We start from the raw sequence: 19921 nt of genomic DNA, 5'->3' as shown, positions 1-19921 counted from the left end.
GAAATGGCTTTGGATCAAAAGTTCCTTTAGAATTGTTACCTGAAAAAGAGTAATTTACATTCTTAATTTATGCTAAATAAAATTAGAATGGGAAAATTACATTGACATGTCTGAAATTCCTAGGAGTTGAATTCTCCTTGAAAATTTTACTTTTATGTGTTGATCTTAATTGTCTGCCTTATTTAATATGTGATCCTAAGGCAAATCTCAATTGTTTTCTGATGGATATTCCTTCTGCCAGGGTAGAAATGGCTTTGGATCAAAAGTTCCTTTAGAATTGTTACCTGAAAAAGAGTAATTTACATTCTTAATTTATGCTAAATAAAATTAGAATGGGAAAATTTCCTTTTAGAGTAATTTATAGGAGAAAAACCTATGTTCTGATAGGGAAAAGGGTTAGGAAACTCATTTTCCTCTTTCTCCTTTTCTGTTTTAATTGGGAATAGCTGATAGATTATATAAAAAGCAAGAGACATGTGTTCTTGCACCCATCTCCCATGAGATTGCTGTGCTAATCCTAATGGGCTTAAGTAATGATTTTAACAGATCTTGGTGTTTTCTAATACAAAGGAATCTATTCCTATAAAAATAAACCATATTAAATTTGACAAAACATTCTGAGAATTGTACATATAGGATAGCTAAATAAATCAATGATTTTTTTCAAGGATATCTAAGTAAATTATTCTATATATTATTGAAAAATTATTGCAATTTTTCTTACTAGAGCAACTTTTAAATTATCATTAAAATTTGTTTATTTTAGGTTTTGATCTTTTAAAATACATCATACATTGTTAAGATATAATTAGAAAACAATACAAGCAAAGCTAGAAAATTATCAGAAAAAACGTTACAGAATTTTTATAAATTTGCAATTTGGGTTAAAATAATTAAGGTAGTAAAATGCATCCATTAAACAGGACTGTTATAAAGAAAGCCTAGTTCCTTAGGAAAAAGTAATAATAAAAATGGGGAAACAATTACTATCATAGTAGTACCTGATAATGATTTGAGTTCATTGACTTTAAAAGAGGATATTTGTAACTCAAGAGTTGAACTGTGGGGTCCTTGGTGTTCTCTGAATTTGGATTTTCTTTGCAGATTTCATTACCCAACTAAGTAACACCATCTATGTTAGAAGGCAGACCAATGTGTGCAAAAAAATAGCCAGGCTCAGAGAGCATCAAGGACTCCACAGATACTTGATTTTTCATCCTTATTCTCACTCTGTTCCATCTTGGAACAAAACATTTAACTGTCTGTTGTGTCTGTTTTTCCAGTCCAAATGCTTCTCTAAATTGCTTGTGTACTCTGTGCTCTGTAGCGTGCCTGCTATGATAACATTTCTAGTTGCTCACCAGATTTTTGGCTATAGTTGTCTTTCCAAGTAAACACCTCTTGGTTTTTCCACACTGTTGCAGTGTTACTTTGAGAGGGCTTCCAATTCTGTTTACTTCCTGAGTTAGATTTGGCATTCTGTCACTAATGAAAGGAGGGTGATCTGGAATTTAGTTCTATAATAATTCATGCTCCTGCCTGAGTAATGATACTTTTGCTAAATTTTGCTAAATTTTCTTGTTAATATTTTCATTTTACATATAGGGAAGAGATATCTGCCACTTTTTCACCACGAATACGAGATCTGAAAATACCCGAAATACATCAGATACAACTTTTAAAAAACCAACCAAAATTGTATATACACCTCTTGAGCTCCAGTTCCTAGAACTAAAAAAACAGTATAAGGATACTATTCTGTTTATAGAGTGTGGTTATAAGTACAGATTTTTTGGAGATGATGCAGAGGTAAGGCTCTTCTATGAATGGCATGGCGTTATAGTTATATGTTGCTGTTACTAATATTGTGCATAATGATTGAAAAGCTTATTTGCAAAAAGGTAACATATGATACTTTAGAAACATCCAAGTATACAAGAGCTGTAAGCAGACATTGGTTTATATCTTGGTAGAGAGGTTACAGCTGCAATAGCAGCATGCTTTTTAGTGGCTCCAAATAGTGCTTACATATCTATTTAACAACTTATTTGCAAGTCTGATTTTTTTTACCAAGTATTCGATATGAATTTATGTGTATGTGTGTTTTAATTTTAAATTTTGCTTGAAATACAAGGTAAGTATTGCCAAAATTATGATTTCCCCCCCCCCCCAAGTTCCTCTTTTATGCTGCTGCATGCCTAGACAGAATTATATAAAATTATAATCTATATAAATAAAGATGTAATGGTTGTTTGTTCAAAATCGCTAATCTCCAAAAGTTCTTCACCGATTGCTTTGAAATTTCGACACAATGTTGCATTCAAATACGTGAATATTTTTATATAAATATATTACTTAGATCTCACACCTGTTGACAGGTAAAAACATGATTTTCTGTTAAAACATGATTTTTTTGAAAACCAGTGCCATCTGGTGGATATAAAAGTAACACACGATATACTAAATATTTCATGATTCCATTTCAGTGTTTCCGATTGCATTGTTATATTGAATTTTCATAGATTTTGTTTTATTTTCATTTTGATTTAATTATTTCGTGTGACATTGCATTGGAATTGAGCTGTGTCGTTTACCATAGCGTTCATTTAGTGAGTATAGTATATTTGGAACAGTTCGGCCACTCTCCAGCTTTGTCCCGATGGTCCCTTTATATGTGTGGCTGGGCTGCGGCCGCATCCTTTCCCCTTTCCGCCCCTCCTCTGTTGAGCTTCGACCATTTCCGCCAAGGGGAGCCGAAGCCCTTTGGCCTCCCCTCTGTCCCTTCCCCTCCCACTGGGCCTTTGCTGTCTGCGGCGGGGTGCCACCTGCGCCATCCCTCGGCTGCCTTTCCCCGCCCTTAAGCCAGCCTACCCCGGGCCAGCCCAGCGGAGTTCTAGAGGAGGCGGAGGCGGAGCTTCTCAGCCCGCTATGGCCTCGCCAAATTGGTTCCGATGGGGCAGCGGCGGCGGTGTCAGCCTGAGGTGCAGCGAGGCTGCGGTGGCCCCTGGGTGCCCCATGAGGCGGCATGCCAAGGACTTCTCCGACATTCTGGACGTCTCACTCTCCCAGGCCACCGACTTTGGGGAGCCCGAGCGCAACTCCTCCGAGGAGATGCTCAACAACTTCCACGAGGCTGACAGCCCCGGCACCATCTCCCCCAACCAGCCTCGCCCGGCCCAGCAGCCCTGAGTCCTGACCAATGGCAGCACCCACCTGCCGCCCCACTACGCCCAGACTGGGCCACAGCAATGCGTGGCCGGGTACAGCTAGTATATTAATAAGGTTGAAGTATTATTTAATCTTTTGAGATTTTTAAAATTATTCAATATATTTCAGTAAATGTTATTAAGTAATTATTATATAATTAGTCCTTGATTTATGATCATATCCTTAGCACAGTTCAAAGGTATAGTAGTACTGAAAATGTGACTTATGACAGGTCCCTGCACTTACAATAGTTGCAGCATCTCTCTATTCTGTGATCAAAATTGCGGCACTGCTTGGCAACCGGTATATATTTACGTGTGTTGTAGCTTCCTGGAATTACATACCATTTATGAATTTTCCACGGAGCTTCCAATATGCAAAGTCAATGGGGAAAGATAGATTCACTTAATGACAGTGGCAAAAAAAGGTCGTAAAATCAAATGTGACTCTCTTATCAACCATATTGCTTAGTGAAGTTTTAGTGCTAATAGTGGTTGTAAATCAAGGAGTACCTGTGTGCACATAAGAATTTTGTAGTATCTACATTTCTACGAGAATAAAATTTTAATTATCTGTAATTATATTTTATAGATTGCTGCCAAGGAGTTGAATATATATTGTAATAAAAATCACAATTTTATGACTGCCAGCATACCAACGCACAGACTATTTGTTCATGTTCACCGTCTTGTAGCAAAGGGATACAAGGTTTGTTTCCAAAGCTACATATATAATTCTAGTTTTATGTTAGCTTGTTTTTCAGAGTTGAATGCTTTTAAATAAAATATTCCAAAGCAAGTGTCCGTTTCTACTTCCTAATTTGAACAGTAGTTTGTAATTATAATTCCAAGACAAAACTATTATCTAATTTGGTTTTGAAGTACCATATTTTTTGGAGTATAAGACGCACCAAGATTTTGAAGAGGCAAATTAAAAAAAAAGTAGGTAGGTAGATAGAGGGAGAGAGAGAGAGAGAGAGAGAGAAATACAGTAGGTGGATAGGGAGAAAGAGTAGTTAGAGAAAGAGTAGTTAGAGAAAGAGAGAGAGAGAAATACAGTAGATAGGGAGAAAGAGAGAGAGAGTAGGTAGATAAGTAGGTAGAGGAATAGAGAGAGAAAGAGAAATACAATAGGTAGGGAGAGAGAGAAGGTAGGTATGTAGGCAGATAGGGGGGGGAGAGAGAGACATACAGTAGGTAGGGAGAAAGAGAGAGTAGGTAAATAGAGGGATAGAGAGAGAAATACAGTAGGGAGCGAGGGACAGTAGGTAGGTAGGTAGATGTTTCCAGATGTATTTATCCATGTGCTGGAGAAGGAAATCACTGACAACTTGCAGTATCTAAGACAGTGTTTCTCAACCTTGGCAACTTGAAGATGTCCAGACTTCAACTCCCAGAATTCCCCAGCTGGGGAATTCTGGGAGTTGAAGTCTAGACATTTCAAGTTGCCAAGGTTGAGAAACACTGATCTAAGACTTGTTTCTGCTGGCACAGCACTTGATCAATGTAATTCTCATCAATCACTCTAAAGAGCTTTCCAAAAAAAAGGGGGGGGGGGAGTTTTTGCACTCTGCAAACCTCCCAAAAATGGCCAGTTTTTTGTGAAAACGGGCCCGTTTTTTTCAAATAAAAGGCATGAATAGCCTTGGGGGGGAGGGGGTTGCTGAATGCTCCTGTGGGAGGCAAAAACAAGCAAAAACGGTCTTTTTTGCAAAAACGGTCTGTTTTTTGCAAAAACGGGCCCGTTTTTGTCAAAAAAATTGCATGGATAGCCTTATGGAGGCTTATAGAATGCTGCTGGGGGCAGGGGCAAAAAAGGGCCCATTTTTTGCTCATTTCTGCCCTTCCTAGCCCCCAGGAGCTCTCTGAAAGTCTCCATAAGGGTATGCATGGCCATTTTTGTGAAGGGGCTTCGGGAGGCAAAAAAAATTGCTGTATTCGATGTATAAGACGCACCCAGAATTTCAGCCTCTTTGAGGAAAAAAGGTGCGTCTTACACTCCGAAAAATACGGTAATCAAATCATGCATTTAATCCTCACTGAATTTATATGTAATCTTCCAATATTACCTGTGTGCTTTTTCTCTCTATTTGGTATCATTTATGATTTATAACGTTGGCTTAGAACTCAGGAAGCTATTTTATATCATTGGATAATTGATCCATCTGTCCTAGTATACTATTTCTTTTGTTTGGTGAAGACTGTTCAAGATTTTAGGCAGGTGTTTTGAACTTCTACAATCAAAACAAATGCTCTGTCACTGAACTGCAATTCTTTGTTTCTTGTTTAAAATGATTAGTAATGGGAACTTTCTTAACTGAGAGTTGTTACCCTCCAGGATATCACAAGCAACTTAGGGAAGATCATAGTTTTCTTAAAAACTAATTAGGCTTGTGCAGGCAAAGCAACGAACAGAGTCTGGAGTGAATTTTAACTCTGTTCCCATTTTACTGTACAAGCCTAACAAAGCAGGTTTGCATACGCAAAAAAAGTGTGCATGCCAAAATCATTAATTACACCAGCATTTTCTTCCTTCCTTCCCTCCCTCCCTCCCTCCCTCCCTCCCTCCCTCCCTTCCTTCCTTCCTTCCTTCCTTCCTTCCTTCCTTATGGCACCATGGCTATGGCGATCCATATACTTATTTAACATAAATGTAGATGGAGATTGGGAATATAATCACATTGTGTGACTCCAATCATTATAGTGTGATTAAAATGAACCATGATTTAGTGATGTGATGTGTGCCCTAAATGTAATGTCATGATCAGAGGTTGGTTACTAAGTCAGATCACAATGTTATGATAGTCAAGATATATTTCCAAGGAGTGGAGTCTACTTATTGATCATATGTTATAAAATGTGGTACAAATGACTATATATCAGTGTTTCTTGCTGTTTCCCAGAGGAAAAATTTAATTGATATGATTTCCACCAGTTTGAAAGGTGGCGAACAGGCGCACACAAAGCTTGGCCCTAGGTCAGTGAATGGCGCTGTGCCCAGCTAAAAAGCGGGGTTGCCAGGTGGCTGCTCGTGAGTGTGGTCATCTCATGGCTGCTGTGTTGCGCTGCTGCGACAGCGCGATACAGCCGTTCGACCCTGAAGCTCTGCTTGGCTATTTGACAGCCCGTTCGCAAGAGAGCAGCTGCCCGGCAACCCGCCTCTCCAGCTGGGCACAGTGCCATTCACTGACCTAGCGGTATCCCAAAGGTGCCAAGCAACGCAAGTCTGTACCCGGCTGGAAAGGGGGGTTTCCGGGCAGCTGCTTGTCACAGTATAACACAGCTGTTTGACCCTGAGGCTGTGCCCGGCTCTTCGGCACCCCGCTCGCAAGAGAGCAGCCGCCTGGCAACCCGCCTCTCCAGCTGGGCACAATGCCATCCACTGACCTAGCGGTATCCCGAAGGTGCCAAGCAATGCGAGTGTTTGCCCCCCCCCACGCCTTTCCTCCAGCTTGGTGCTTTTGGGATACCGCTAGGTTGGTGAGCGGCACTCTGCCTGGTTGGAGGGGGGAGGTTGTCCAGGGGGCTTATTTTTGGGGGAGCTTACATTTTTGCCTGGCCTTATTTTAGGACATGTCATATTTTCGGGGAAACACGGTATGTAGGATATCGGGCAGCAAAGGATCTCTAGCATTTTCAGTCTTTGGTGACTACTTCAGCATCTTCCCAGCTGATGTTTAGAGTCTTTAAGTCTTCTATGAATGTTCTTTGCCATTTATTTTTGGAGCATCCTCTTGATCTGGGGATCTGGGGTGTCCATCTCTTTGCCATCTTGGGAATTTGATTGGTCTCCATGCAGAAAATATGACCTGCAAATTGTATCTTCTGCATGTGACAATGTTATGTAGTTTGCGGGAGAAACTCTTTTGGAATACTTCTTCATTAATAACATGGTCAAAACAGTGAATCTTTAGGATTTGGCAAAGACATCCTTGTTGGAAGATATAAAGTATCTTGTTAATACTTGCTTATGCCTTCTCGCTGGCATAAATGGCTGTTGGGATCATTATAGAAGCAAGCAAATGGAGTTTATGTTTTAGTGATATAAAGATAAGATTTTATTTATTTCTGGAAAACATCTGTTGTTTTTTAAATGCAGCACTTGATGTCCATCTCTGCATCTCCATTTTGACTGATATTCTACCCCAATTTCTACTTCCTCAAGTTGCTGTGAATCATTGTATATCTATGCAGTGGATACATGACCTTTGATTTCTTGGCACTTAACCTGAGGCCAATTTTGGTTGCTGCTTCATCTAAGTCAGTCGTCACTCATTGTAATTTCAGCTCAACTTCTTCAAGTAGGACAATATTATCTGCAGATTATGGTCCCCAAGTTGTTCCAGTGTTGTCATATAAACCATATGGCTCGAAACAGAACTCTTACTTGGTTGACTAAATTTTCTTGAGATCTTTCTTGCTGTTTCTGTAGCGGGTATAATTTTTACAGGGATAGGTTACTAGCCCAACACTCAAACATCTTCCTTTCCCATTCGGGCTTGGGACCAGCAAGGGTGGAGGTTTAACAATTAAGTCAAAATAATTGAGTTAAAATAATTCAATATTTGATATATTTATTTTTATTTAACATTTTCCAGTGCTTCATGTTCTCTGCTTCTCTTGCAGGTAGGAGTCGTAAAACAAATGGAAACTGCTGCTTTGAAGGCTGTTGGAGAGAACAAAAGCTCTCTTTTTACCCGAAAATTAACTTCACTATATACCAAAGCTACATTTCTAGGAGAAGATATCCTTTTATTATTTATGTTAAATTATTTTGATGACATTTATTTTTGTCTGTCTCTTATTCATTAGTTTGAAATATACCCTGTTTATTCTTCCAATTACATTTACACTTGCTTCTTCTGTTTTGCTTCAAACTTGCCCATATTAAGGATAATGGTTATCCTGTTGTGGTATTCTATGTATTAAAATAGCATTTTATTGTATAGATTATTGTACAAAACTAATTACATGAGTGTGGTGTAGTTTTAACTTTAATTCTATTTGCTTCAAAAAGTGTCACACGGCTAGGGGAAAAATGATTTGGGGAATTTGAAATACAATCTATGAAAGTAAAAAAAAATCATTTGGAGATTCTTCGCTTTTTAAAAAGTGACACATGGAACAACATTTAGATGTTTGTAAAATAAATTGGGGGAAACCCGCCCACATTTTCTTTAATAATGTAGGGTTTCCATCCCGACTAGGTAGAGAATAAAACCTTCATGAAATGACCTTGTACAAAAGTAAAAGTTTCAGACCGTCATATTGTATTTGGGTTATGTAAAAAGTACATATAGAATTAATTTCCTTTAACACTTTGCTACATTTGGATCCTCTGTTGAAATTAGATAATTCAATGGAGGCTGAGGAAATATCTTCTAATGTCTGGGATAATTATCTTCTCTGCATCTCTGAAAATAAAGAAAATTTAAACCATAAGAATGGCAACATTGTTTTAGGCGTAGTGGTAAGCATTTCTAAAAAGTTTTAATTTATAATTATAACTAAATAAATGTTAATTGTTCACAGTGTATCCAGCTGTACTTCAATACAGATACAATACAGTGGGTATCTTGGTACTCAACTGCTTCAAAACTCATCAAATTTGGTACTCAATGCATTTTGATGCAAACATTTTGTCCTGGTACTCATTGTTTGTTTGGTACTCATTGTTGGTTTTGTACTCAATGCATTAGCTAGAACTGATTGGTGTCGGTTACCTTGTGTCTCAGTATATTATTCCTTATGGTAAAAATCTGTTTGGTACTTATCATTTTTGGTACTCATCGCACTTCCCAGAACCAATTAATGAAGTACCACTGTAATTTGTTTTAAAGTGCAGCACCAGCCATGAAGGGGACTTTCTCAGCTGTTGCTTTTCTGTTGGCTCCACAAGAACTTTAAGGGTCAGAGTACCTTCAGGAATGGGTTGGTTATATAGAGGATGGATAAAAGCTTAGGGTTATTTTGTCAATTCTTCTCACCTATGCTTCAAACCGATCCCTTTGCCCAATATTTTTGAAATAGTTTTGGGGAGGCTGATAGTGGGAAGAAAAAGTGGAACTATTGCATTCTAACAGATGCTACTGAATAGTATAATACAAGGAGTAATAGATTTAACCTTGGTTGATTGGTTCATTGGTTGGTTTTATATAAAACTTTTATAGATTGGTAAGGGCTGATAAATTCCACTGGAGCCTTGTTGCTTTCAACAGGAAAAAAAAGTGGAATTAATTCAGGTCAAACTTAATTTTACATAAGAAAATCTGGAGAATTATTAAAGTTTGACAGTTTATACCAATATTCCCCAACTGATTTTAGCTCTCCCCTCATCTATTATCTTACAAAAGGATCATTGACTTAACTGGCTAAGGTTCATTTAAGTCATAATCCAGAGTATCTATAAAGTAGCATCTTGAGCAACTCCAAAACATCAGAGTAGCCTCACAGCGAGATAGGTGGCAAATAAATTTAACAATCAAGCAGACAAACAAATACTGGATCCCAGAATTTAGAATTTGATGAAACTAAAAGCAGGATCATAAATAAAAACTGAGTTTTAGTACATATATGAAATGAATATGTAATATGAACTATACTATGTGCAATGATATTCACTGGTTTAGCAGTTTTAAAAAATTGATGGTCAGCTTAATAATGGTCTTAGTTGGGACAACAATTGAATGCTTGATTGCTAAGTACTTCTGGGAAATACCTTGAGACAGAAGACAAATAATAGTTACATATTGTATGGACAATTATTCATGTAAATAAAAAATAAACATTATTTAGAATCTTCTATATCTAAGTTGGTTTATTAAACTCAGAAAGAGAGAGAGAGAGAAAGAGAGAGAGACAGAGAGTGAAAGAAAGAGAAATAAGATGCCTTAAGGTTTCACAGTTATTCTAACTTGAAAATAATTTAAGAAGTTGCTATATTCTTTTTTCAGGCAGTCCAGCCTACTACAGGAGAGGTCCTGTTTGACAGTTTTCAAGATTCTATAGCTTGTTTAGAGTTGGAAAATCTAATACTACGCCTGCAGCCAGTTGAGATTATTCTTCCTAGAGATGTGTCAGATCAGACTGAGAAGGTTATAATTAGAATGACTTCTGTATGGTAAGCCTCTATATAGTAGAACAATTTGATATTAATTTATTCAAAACATTACTTTAAAGTGTTGTTGAGATTTTTATAAGTGTGAGAAGTGAGCAAGTCCTTACATGTATCTTTCTTGACCCTTTGTCTTGATAATAAGTAATCATTTAATGGTGTACTAGGTTTTCTGATCTGGAATCCTACCATTTATCCCCATATTGATTTATATGGCTGTTACCTCAAATATAGATAAGGATAATATTTATTGGGATAGGATGGGATCTTCATCAAAGATCCTATATTACTTCCATAGTATGAAGATAATGCATTATCAAGCCAAGATTTCTAGAACAATTCTTGAATGTAACATTTATAAAATAAAAAAAATATTTTGAGACATTAATGAAAACTATCACCACTAATTCTCCAGTGTCTTTTCTCTTTTCAGTATGTTCGTGTGTGTGTGTGTGTGTGTGTGTACATACAGTACATACATACATACCATATTTTTTGGAGTATAAGACGCACCAGAGTATAAGATGCACCAAGGTTTTGAAGAGGCACTTAAAAAAAAAAATTAGATAGGTAGGTAGAGGGATAGAGAGATAGAGAGAGAGAAATACAGTAGATAGGTAGGGAGAGAGAGCAAGTAGGTTGGTAGGTAGAGGGATAGAAAGAGATAGATAGAGAAATACAGTAGGTAGGTAGGGAGGGAGAGAGTAGGTAGGTAGCAAGATAGAGAAATAGAGAGAAATACAGTAGATAGGTAGAGAGAGTAGGTAGGTAGATAGATAGATAGATAGAGAAATATAGATAGAGAAATATAGTAGGTAGGTAGGGAGAGAGAGAGTGTGTAGGTAGGTAGAGGGATAGAGAGAGAGAAAGAGATAGATAGAGAAATACGGTAGGTAGGTAGGTAGAGAGAGAGAGAGAGAGTAGGTAGGTAGGTAGATATTTCCAGGTGCATTCCATGTGCTGGAGAAGGAAATCGCTGACAAGCTGCAGCACCTAAGACTTCGTTTCTGCTGGCACAGCATTTGATCAATGTAATTCTCATCAATCAGATTAACTAAAGAGCTTTCTGAAAGGAAATAAAAAAGTTTTTGCAGTCTGCAAACTTCCCAAAAAAGCCCGTTTTTTGAGAAAATGGGCCCGTTTTTGTCAAAAAAATTACAGGCATAGCCTTATGGAGGCTTATAGAGTGCTGCTGGGGGTGGGTGGGAAACGGCCAGTTTTTTTTCTCATTTCTGCCTTCCCCAGCCCCCACAAGCTCTCTGAAAGCCTCCAGAAGGATATGCATGACCATTTTGGTGAAGGGGGTGGGCCTCTGGGAGGCAAAAAATGCTGTATTCGATGTATAAGACGCACCCAGATTTTCAGCCTCTTTTTTGAGGGAAAAAGGTGCGTCTTATACTCCAAAAAATACAATACATAGATACATACACAACATGTATACTTGAAATGTTTGCTCATATCTCAATTTAACTTTTTAAAATCCTACAAAAAGAATTATTAAAATAGTATGCTATGTGTGTATGTAAGATAAAATAATAAAGATAAAGAAGCACAGTGAAAAAGTACGACTAAAATTAAATACAGGTAGTCCTTGACTTATGCCACAACTGAGCCTAACATTTCATTGCTAAGTGAAACAGTTGCTAAGTGGATTTTGCCCATTCTATGACCTCTCTTGCCACAGTTGTTTAAGTGAATCACTGCAGTTAAATTACTAAGAAAGTTAAGTGAATCTGGCTTCCCCATTGACTTTGCTTGTTAGAAGATTGCAAAAAGGGATCACAGGACCCCAGGACACTGCAGTCGTCAAAAATACTTGCAGCTGCAAGTGTCTGAATTTTGATCACACAAGTATTGGGATGTTGCAGTGGTTGTAAGTATGAAAAACTATAATGAGTCACTTTTTTCAATGTATCATAATTTTGAACTGTCATTAAATGAACTGTTGTAAATCGAGGACTACCTGTATAAAGGAGATAAAGGAGACAAACTAATAACAGCAGATAGAACAACCAGCCTTAGAATTGACAAGATATTGAAGTGGAGGATAGCTTCTGCTTTTTAGAAGCTACCATGAACGGTAAAGGAATACAGTCAATAACTTGCTGGAGACTGGCACTTGGTAGAACAGCTATGAAGGCTTTGGAAAATATATTCAAATGCTTCAGTGACAATGACAATTACTGTCATTTTGTTAGAAATGTAAATATTGCAGGACTTACCTAGAGAAAAGAGAGTAACATTTAAAGTCCAAATTCAGAACTCTAAATCTTCCTCGAATTGAATTTGTACAAAGTGAATCCTTTCAAAATGCATTAAGGAAAGGTCACCTTTCAAACCAACTTGATTTTAAAAGTTTCATTTGGAAAAATAGTCATTTGTGTGAATGCTGAAATAAAGTATGAGAGCTTTTGCTATTGTTCAGCTGTATGTAATAAATAGCATGGTAAAGTTAAAAATGTCTATTTTTTACAGTTTACAAGATGACAGAATACGAATTGAAAGAATGAAAAATGAACATTTTGAGTACGGAAGTGCTTTTAAGATGATTACAGATTTCTATGGCAGTCAAATACTTGATGGCACAGGTACCTAATCCGAAAAGATTTATTTGATTAGCAATTGTGTGTATTATAGGTGACTTGATTATTTTATAAAACTTCTTTGTGTCATGTTAGTTTGACATAATTTACAAAATATTTGTTTATATTTATGAAGTCATATTTTAAGATGAATATATGTACTTATATATTATTTATTTTTCATACAACAGTGTTTTTTAGTAGCAGAAAAATTTCCTATTCTTTTGAGCTGGTAAAAACGAATTGTAAGTTAGCAATGCCTTAAACCAAAATATAAAGTTAGTTCAAAAATTCAACTTTACACTATTAATTTGAACAGTATGTTGATCCTTGTTTGTTTCTTAACAAAGTCCTGTTTGTTTTTTTAAGAAATGTTTTTAAGTAGTCAATTTGACATAAATTGTTTTTTTAGTATTTTATGGTGAGTAAATAAATGAGTTCAATAAAAATCCAAGAAAAGGTAAATTTGTAGGAACATAGCTCTTTGGTAGTCCAGAAAATAATTCTGTGACAGGAATTATTAAGATGCCACTTTGGAGAACTACAAGCTGCTACTTTTTCCAGGTTCTCAAGCATTATCCCAGATTTTAAAGTTCGATAAATCGGTGTTGTGCTCCTTGGCTGCTGTAATATTGTACCTTAAAGAATTTAATTTAGAGAAGATACTCTACAACCCCAGGTAAATAGTTTTAATTTTGGATACTAAAACCGTTGTTACATTGATTTACATACTACAGGAAATATTGTTTCACAAAATAAGTGCACTATAATTGTGATATCCAAGTTATCATGAAGTTATTAGAGAAGTAGAAAAAATTTAAAGCTATGTTTCCAGCTAATGGTATCAGCAATTCAATTTAGTTCTACACAATGTATACCTATATACCTATATCAATATCTCCTTCAGTGCAATCTGTAAATTATTGTTACAGATTCATGACAACAATGTTACTAACAAATCATTTCTGAAAACGCAGCCTAGAAAACTGCTTGAACTTGACTGTTTAGTTGGCAGTAGTCAAGAATGACTCAAAGGCACTCATACACCCAATTTAAAATCTTCATTCTCAATCCAATAGTATGTCAGAAAAAAGCAACGATAAAAAGCATATTAAGAAGTAGCAACAACAAAAGCAACATTATAATATAGGAATGAAAGTATCACTGAATTGATACTTTAAAAATAATATTACTAAGTAGGTGATAGGATAAATGTTCAGCCAATCTGCTGAAGTGAAATAAAAGCACAAGATATTTTACTGTGCAGACTGTAATAAACAGTTTGGTAGGTAAACAAAAGATCTACAGACTTAAATAAGTTTTGAAAAATAGCCAGATGAATCTGTTGCTTCTAATGGTACAGAATTCAAGTGACATATGTGCTGGCAATACCTTAAATTCATCTTTCTTTTGTTGTTTCTTCTTAAGGCAGCTATGAAAAAGACTTAATTTCTTCTAATTATCTCAGATTTTCAAATTTAGCTGAATGAAAGCTCCTGATTTAGACAATTTTCCAAAGTCCCAAGAACAGGAAAAACTATTGATTATTAAAGGACTTCCTGTTAATATACCTTTGGTGAACCAGACATTTCTAAGTTCTGGAAGAATCTTAAGACGTCCTCAGGGCAGTCTTCTTCCTTTACTCTTCAGTTGTAAGTTTACTAGCTTTGCCTTTTAATTCTTGATTTCTGATTTTAGATTCACACCGTCTTTGGCCTAGCATGAAGAAAATTGATTAGAAATCAGTTGTCTTCAATCCCTTATGAAATAAATTAGCTCAGTTAACTCATCTACGAAGCTGTTTAAATTTACTATGAAAATCAATAGCAATAGCACTTAGATTTATATATTCCTCCATAGTGCCTTACAGCACTCTGAGTTGTTTACAAATGTCAATATATTGCTCCCAACAATCTGGGTCCTCATTTTACCCACCTCGGAAAAAATGAAGCCTGAGTCAACTTTGAGCTGGACAAGAGTGAACTTCTGGCTATGAGCAGAGGTAGCGTGCAATACTGCGTTCTAACCACTGCGCATCATGGAAATATATATGAATGAGACATGAAACATGATATCTACCTAAAAAGTAAAGAAAGCCAATATCATCACTAATTTTTTAAAATTTATAATGAATTTTAAATTAGAATTAATTTTTTTTAATGAAAATATATGTATTAATGTAAATTGCAATGTTAGTGTATTAAGTAAAATGAATCACATGAATAGTTCTTTCATAACTATTATTCTGAGTTTGTCTTTTTCTTGCAATGTATAAAGTTAAGTGCTATTTTTAGAATACCAGTGACTGTTTTGTATCTTTACTATGGATGCTTTTTTTAAAGTAATTTTAAGAAGTTATCAAATGAAGATGAATATATGACACTAAATGGAGCTACGTTAAAGAATCTTGAAATCTTGCGGAATCAAGTAAGGAAGAATTACCTAATGTATTTATGTGCTTTGTGACTTAAACTTTACATTATTCTTTCCAGTCCTTTTTGGTCTATATATCCATTTTACCTCCCTTTTAATTAAGTAAAATTAAATCAAATGCTACATCCTAGAAGCTGGTAATTCTTAAAAACAATGCTATTGAGAAAAAAAGATATTCACAGTGGAGTTACTTTTCTGAAATGACTGTAATTAAATCCAAGTTTATATCTGGTAGCAAAGAGGCAAGATTCTGAAGAGGAATTTGAAGACTAAAGAGATTTTTCATTACCTATTAAGTAAAATTTAAAAATTACAAATCAGACATTAATAGCTGTAATTACGTTTTTACTTTTTAAAATTATGAAATGTAGGCCTAAATAGAGGAAGAATCAGAAAATAAATGAATAAGTGGATTGGAAATGAAAAGATTTAGAAAGAATTGGAAAAAATGGATTAGGAATTAGTTTAATGGCTATGCAACCAGAGGGTTAAATCACATTAATTTCACCAATATTCTCCAGTATTCCTGTTCAAATTAAGGAGGTTAGAGTAACAAACAGACTTGGACAAAACATTTCATAAGATTTTACCTCCATCTAATTTTCTCTAGGTTTCATGTAGTAAGGTATGAGCGTTGCCAGATTTGACATATGCAGAAAGCATACATGATTTATGGTGGAATCAGCAGTAAAATAGTTAAATTTGAGTGTCAGAATCAAGGTTCAGCACTTTGAGCTCTATAGTCTGTAGTTTATCAGAGACTGACAGAATTCATACATGTTCCAACGCTTTACTTTATTTAGATAGACTTTTTATATATTTAAAACGCCTGGCCTCCATTGAGCACAGCTGGCATTGATTGGAAGCAATTACTGACTCTGAAGTCCTGAGCACATTAATTCCTAAAGTGAAGTTTCTAGCACTGCTTTGATTTTAACAGTGGTATCGTCATTCCTTGGGCTTTGGAGCACTGTCTATGTTGGCTTGGACTAGAGAGTTGGAAAAAATCATGATTCTATAGAGATGTGCCGTGGAATTACTGAATTAGACCTGTAAGATTCATTACATAACTCCTAGTCTCCCCTCGCCTCAGAAACAGAACTAAGTGCTGATACTTTTAAGTATATAAAATATCACTAGTATTGCCAGTGTAAACTATTTTTAAGGAAACTAAAAGGAGAAAAAATGGAAGCATATGTTTAACTTGGACTGTATGATTTTTGATATTGTGTATTTGGTACTGTATGTCTAAAATATTTCTACATTGACTCTTCTAGAATTAACAATTTGAGTTGCTTTCTATTGGATTCATATTTTATATTGAACTTATCCTCCAATTTATTAATTTAATGCCTATAATTATTTTAGACTGATATGAAAACCAAAGGCAGTCTTTTCTTTATCTTGGATCATACCAAAACTCCATTTGGACGACGAAAACTAAAGAAGTGGGTCACACAGCCTCTCTTGAAATCCAGGTATTTGTTATCAAACAAATCACTGATGTGGATCAGCCCAAATATATTTAACTTTTGAGTACCATTATATAAAGAAACTAGATGAATTGAATAATACAAACTTAGAGAAAAAAGTCTTGGCATTCAAACCAACTTTGTTGCTCAGTGTTTCTTAATAGAAAGAGAATGTCCAGTAGTGTGTGTAGTGTGTGTTTGTGTGTGGTTTGTTTTTTTTTACTTCCTTTAAAAATATAATGATACTCTCACTATTTGTATTGCTTATATTATACTCATAACAGAATTTGGCAGTAGCAGTCAGATAACTGCATAAAATATTTTTGTAATAAATTGCCATTATGCTTCCTCAAATAAAGTTCCATTGATGGAATGTAAACTGGAATGAACTGATCCCTAAAGGGAGGACTTTAGTTCCTCATGGTCGCTATTTGATTGCTAAATCTTGAAACATGGAATGTTATGTAAAATACTGACGTGTCAGCAATTTATCTACAGTGATATATCAGAAAAGCTGATTTTCCCCCCTAATCAGTGTGTATTCATGCAGCTTCCTCTCCCAGCATTATGATGAATTACTGTGGTTGCAGCTAAATGTGCTATAATTGTAGTTCAGAACCATTCTACTAACAGCTTTTCATTATGAAACCATGCTAGATGGCTCATCTTTTCCCAAGAGGAATATCTATGACTAAAGCCTCTTCTAGATACAGTAGTAATTTTGCTGAAAGTTTGAAAAATAGTTTAAAGACATTTGAGGAAAATGTGTAAATGGGCTATTAACAGAGGGAAAAAGGCCAACATATCAATATGTTGTATATGTGAAATGAACCAGTTGCTGATCCAGTGTTGGACTGAGTTTATCCAGACCAAGGATTTAATATTTTTCTATAGTCAAATGTAAGGAAGTTTAGATCAGCAATTAGTATCATAAAATATTTTGATGTAGAAGCAAAGCTGCGGTAGCTATGATACTAAAACATAATAGAGATAATGAAAATTTATAATACGTAGTTTTCAATTTAATTTCATATGGGTGAACCTCTTCTGTAAACGGATTACTTAATCACCAATAAATGCAGTTCCTTTAAATCAGGGGTGTCCAAACTTGGGAATTTTAAGGCTTGTGGACTTCAACTCCCAGAATTCTCCATCCAGCATGGCTGGTAATCCAATATACATTGGACGAAAATATGGTTGTAGTCTTGCTGTCACTACAAGTTATGAAAAAAACCTCTGTATTCAAACTGTTCTTCACAGAATGCTTATTTACAATATGTTATATTTTTGTATTTTTATCTATCTGTCTGATCCATCTAATCAATTAATCAGGCTTTGGGGTTGCTCTAATCAGGTTCATTCTGAATAGCAAACAATTCTCCCTTTGTTATTTGGAGATATACAAAATAAAATATAGTCAAAAATCATACATTCACAATATAAGAACCTAGAAATAGTTGCAACCCCTCGCTCAGTTAAAACCATTTTTGAGGAATAAGCATCTTATTCACCTGCCATCCATCCCTCTGGGCTTGTTTGAGCATCCACGTCAATAGATTTCTGAATGCCAATGGGGAAGGGGCAACATGAATGTCCAGGGCAAGTTTTAAGAGGGAGAGCAAAAAAGAAGGCTGGCTTCCGTGACCCTACAACTGGCATTACTGAATGATGAGAGAGCCTATCCTGCTTGACTCTGTTGCATAGGCAGATGTTGCTGTTCTAGAACAAAGATCTGAAGATCCATATTAAAAATACCCCAGGTGCATTGTTTCACTAATGTGAACTAGTTCAGAAAAGATTTTCATAGTTATGCAAAAGCTTTATGTACCGTAAGTGTTTTGTTGTCTTTCAGAAGCAGTGTAAAACACAAAATGCATTTGGCTAGTCTGTTGTACTGTATTTAGGGAATTTAATAAAGTCATGTAATCTGTTGTAATAAAAATGATGTGGGAACAATGAAATTCTATTTTAGGTAATTTATTAAATTGCTCAAACAATATAACTGCATTATAGGACTGAATGAATCTAGCAGTATAGGAATGCAAAACTAGGAGAGGAAAGCATGATTAGAAGATTGTTTTTATAAAAAGAACATGGAAGTGTCCTGGAAGGTGACCTGCCAAGAGTCTTTTTGTTTGTAGTGGATATAAATTGGATAAAAAAACAGACATGCAATCAGATCCCTTGTTGTATAAGGCCACTGATATAAAAAACAGAAGAACATTTAGGACTCAGGATTCAACTCCCTAGAAAATTTATGGTTGTTATAGTCTATTTATACATTCCTCAAGAGATGCTAATGGTTCTTTACAGATCTTCAATGGGTAAGGATTCATATATAAAGTTTTATTATTTATTTATTTATTTTATTGTAGAATAAAATAAATAAATAAATATTTATTTTATTGTAGAAAATGCTACAAAATTGTTTATTTAAGTGCAGTGTTACATTTCAAAGTGGTCAGAAACACGGCCCTCTGTAAAAGTTATATTTAAGTTATAGTTAATTAGAACTCATAAAGCCATCTAAGTATCAGCACATCTTACTATTCTGTTATATCTTCTATTGTATTTGAATCAATACATAAGTGAAGCAAGCATTTAATAATTCATCTTTTTTCATTGGCTTACTCATTTTCTTGGCACATGTTGCTGAAATTGCACTTTATTCATGCATAACAAAAGTCCTTGATTGTCATTTATCTGGCTAGAGTTAGATCTGCATTTTACACATAATCATCCTAAATGCATTCATGAATATTTTCACTAGTGGTGTTCATCAGCTCTGAAAAAATGTTATTTCATAAAAACTAATTCTAGAAAGAGATTGCGTGGTAGTAATAGAAAACATGTTAGTAACCTCATAGAATTGTCAGAATTTTAGTGAGATGGTTAAAAGAGAGGAACTCTTTCTGCCTCTATTCTCTTTTTTTAAAGTTTAATTTACATTATATTACTATTATAATAAAAAATCTTAATAAAATTATATATATATGTTATATACATATATACATGTGAATACGCACATACACACATATTATATAAATTATTTTTATGAAGAATTTTTATTATGTAAGTTTTAAGAAAACCATCACTCCAGGGATATGCAAATTA

At 35.3% G+C, this 19921-nt stretch overlaps 1 protein-coding gene across 4 annotated transcripts in view; it reads left to right on the top strand.

Moving 5' to 3' along the window:
• The window catches only part of MSH3 (mutS homolog 3), a 50141-nt gene that overhangs the window by 4724 nt on the left and 25496 nt on the right, over positions 1-19921 (top strand). For all 4 annotated transcript variants that reach the window (XM_032212585.1, XM_032212587.1, XM_032212588.1 and 1 more), the window contains 9 exons: positions 1606-1809; positions 3799-3915; positions 7833-7950; positions 8534-8676; positions 10160-10326; positions 12796-12908; positions 13467-13581; positions 15245-15329; positions 16704-16813. In XM_032212585.1, the coding sequence (XP_032068476.1) occupies positions 1606-1809; positions 3799-3915; positions 7833-7950; positions 8534-8676; positions 10160-10326; positions 12796-12908; positions 13467-13581; positions 15245-15329; positions 16704-16813 (1172 nt within the window). The remainder of the gene's footprint in view (positions 1-1605; positions 1810-3798; positions 3916-7832; positions 7951-8533; positions 8677-10159; positions 10327-12795; positions 12909-13466; positions 13582-15244; positions 15330-16703; positions 16814-19921) is intronic.

Source organism: Thamnophis elegans, chromosome 3 (genome assembly GCF_009769535.1).
Source record: "Thamnophis elegans isolate rThaEle1 chromosome 3, rThaEle1.pri, whole genome shotgun sequence".
In the NCBI taxonomy this organism is placed as follows: Eukaryota; Metazoa; Chordata; class Lepidosauria; order Squamata; family Colubridae; genus Thamnophis; species Thamnophis elegans.
The sequence above is the reverse complement of the archived record's forward strand: the minus strand, read 5'-3'. Positions and strand labels throughout refer to the sequence as shown.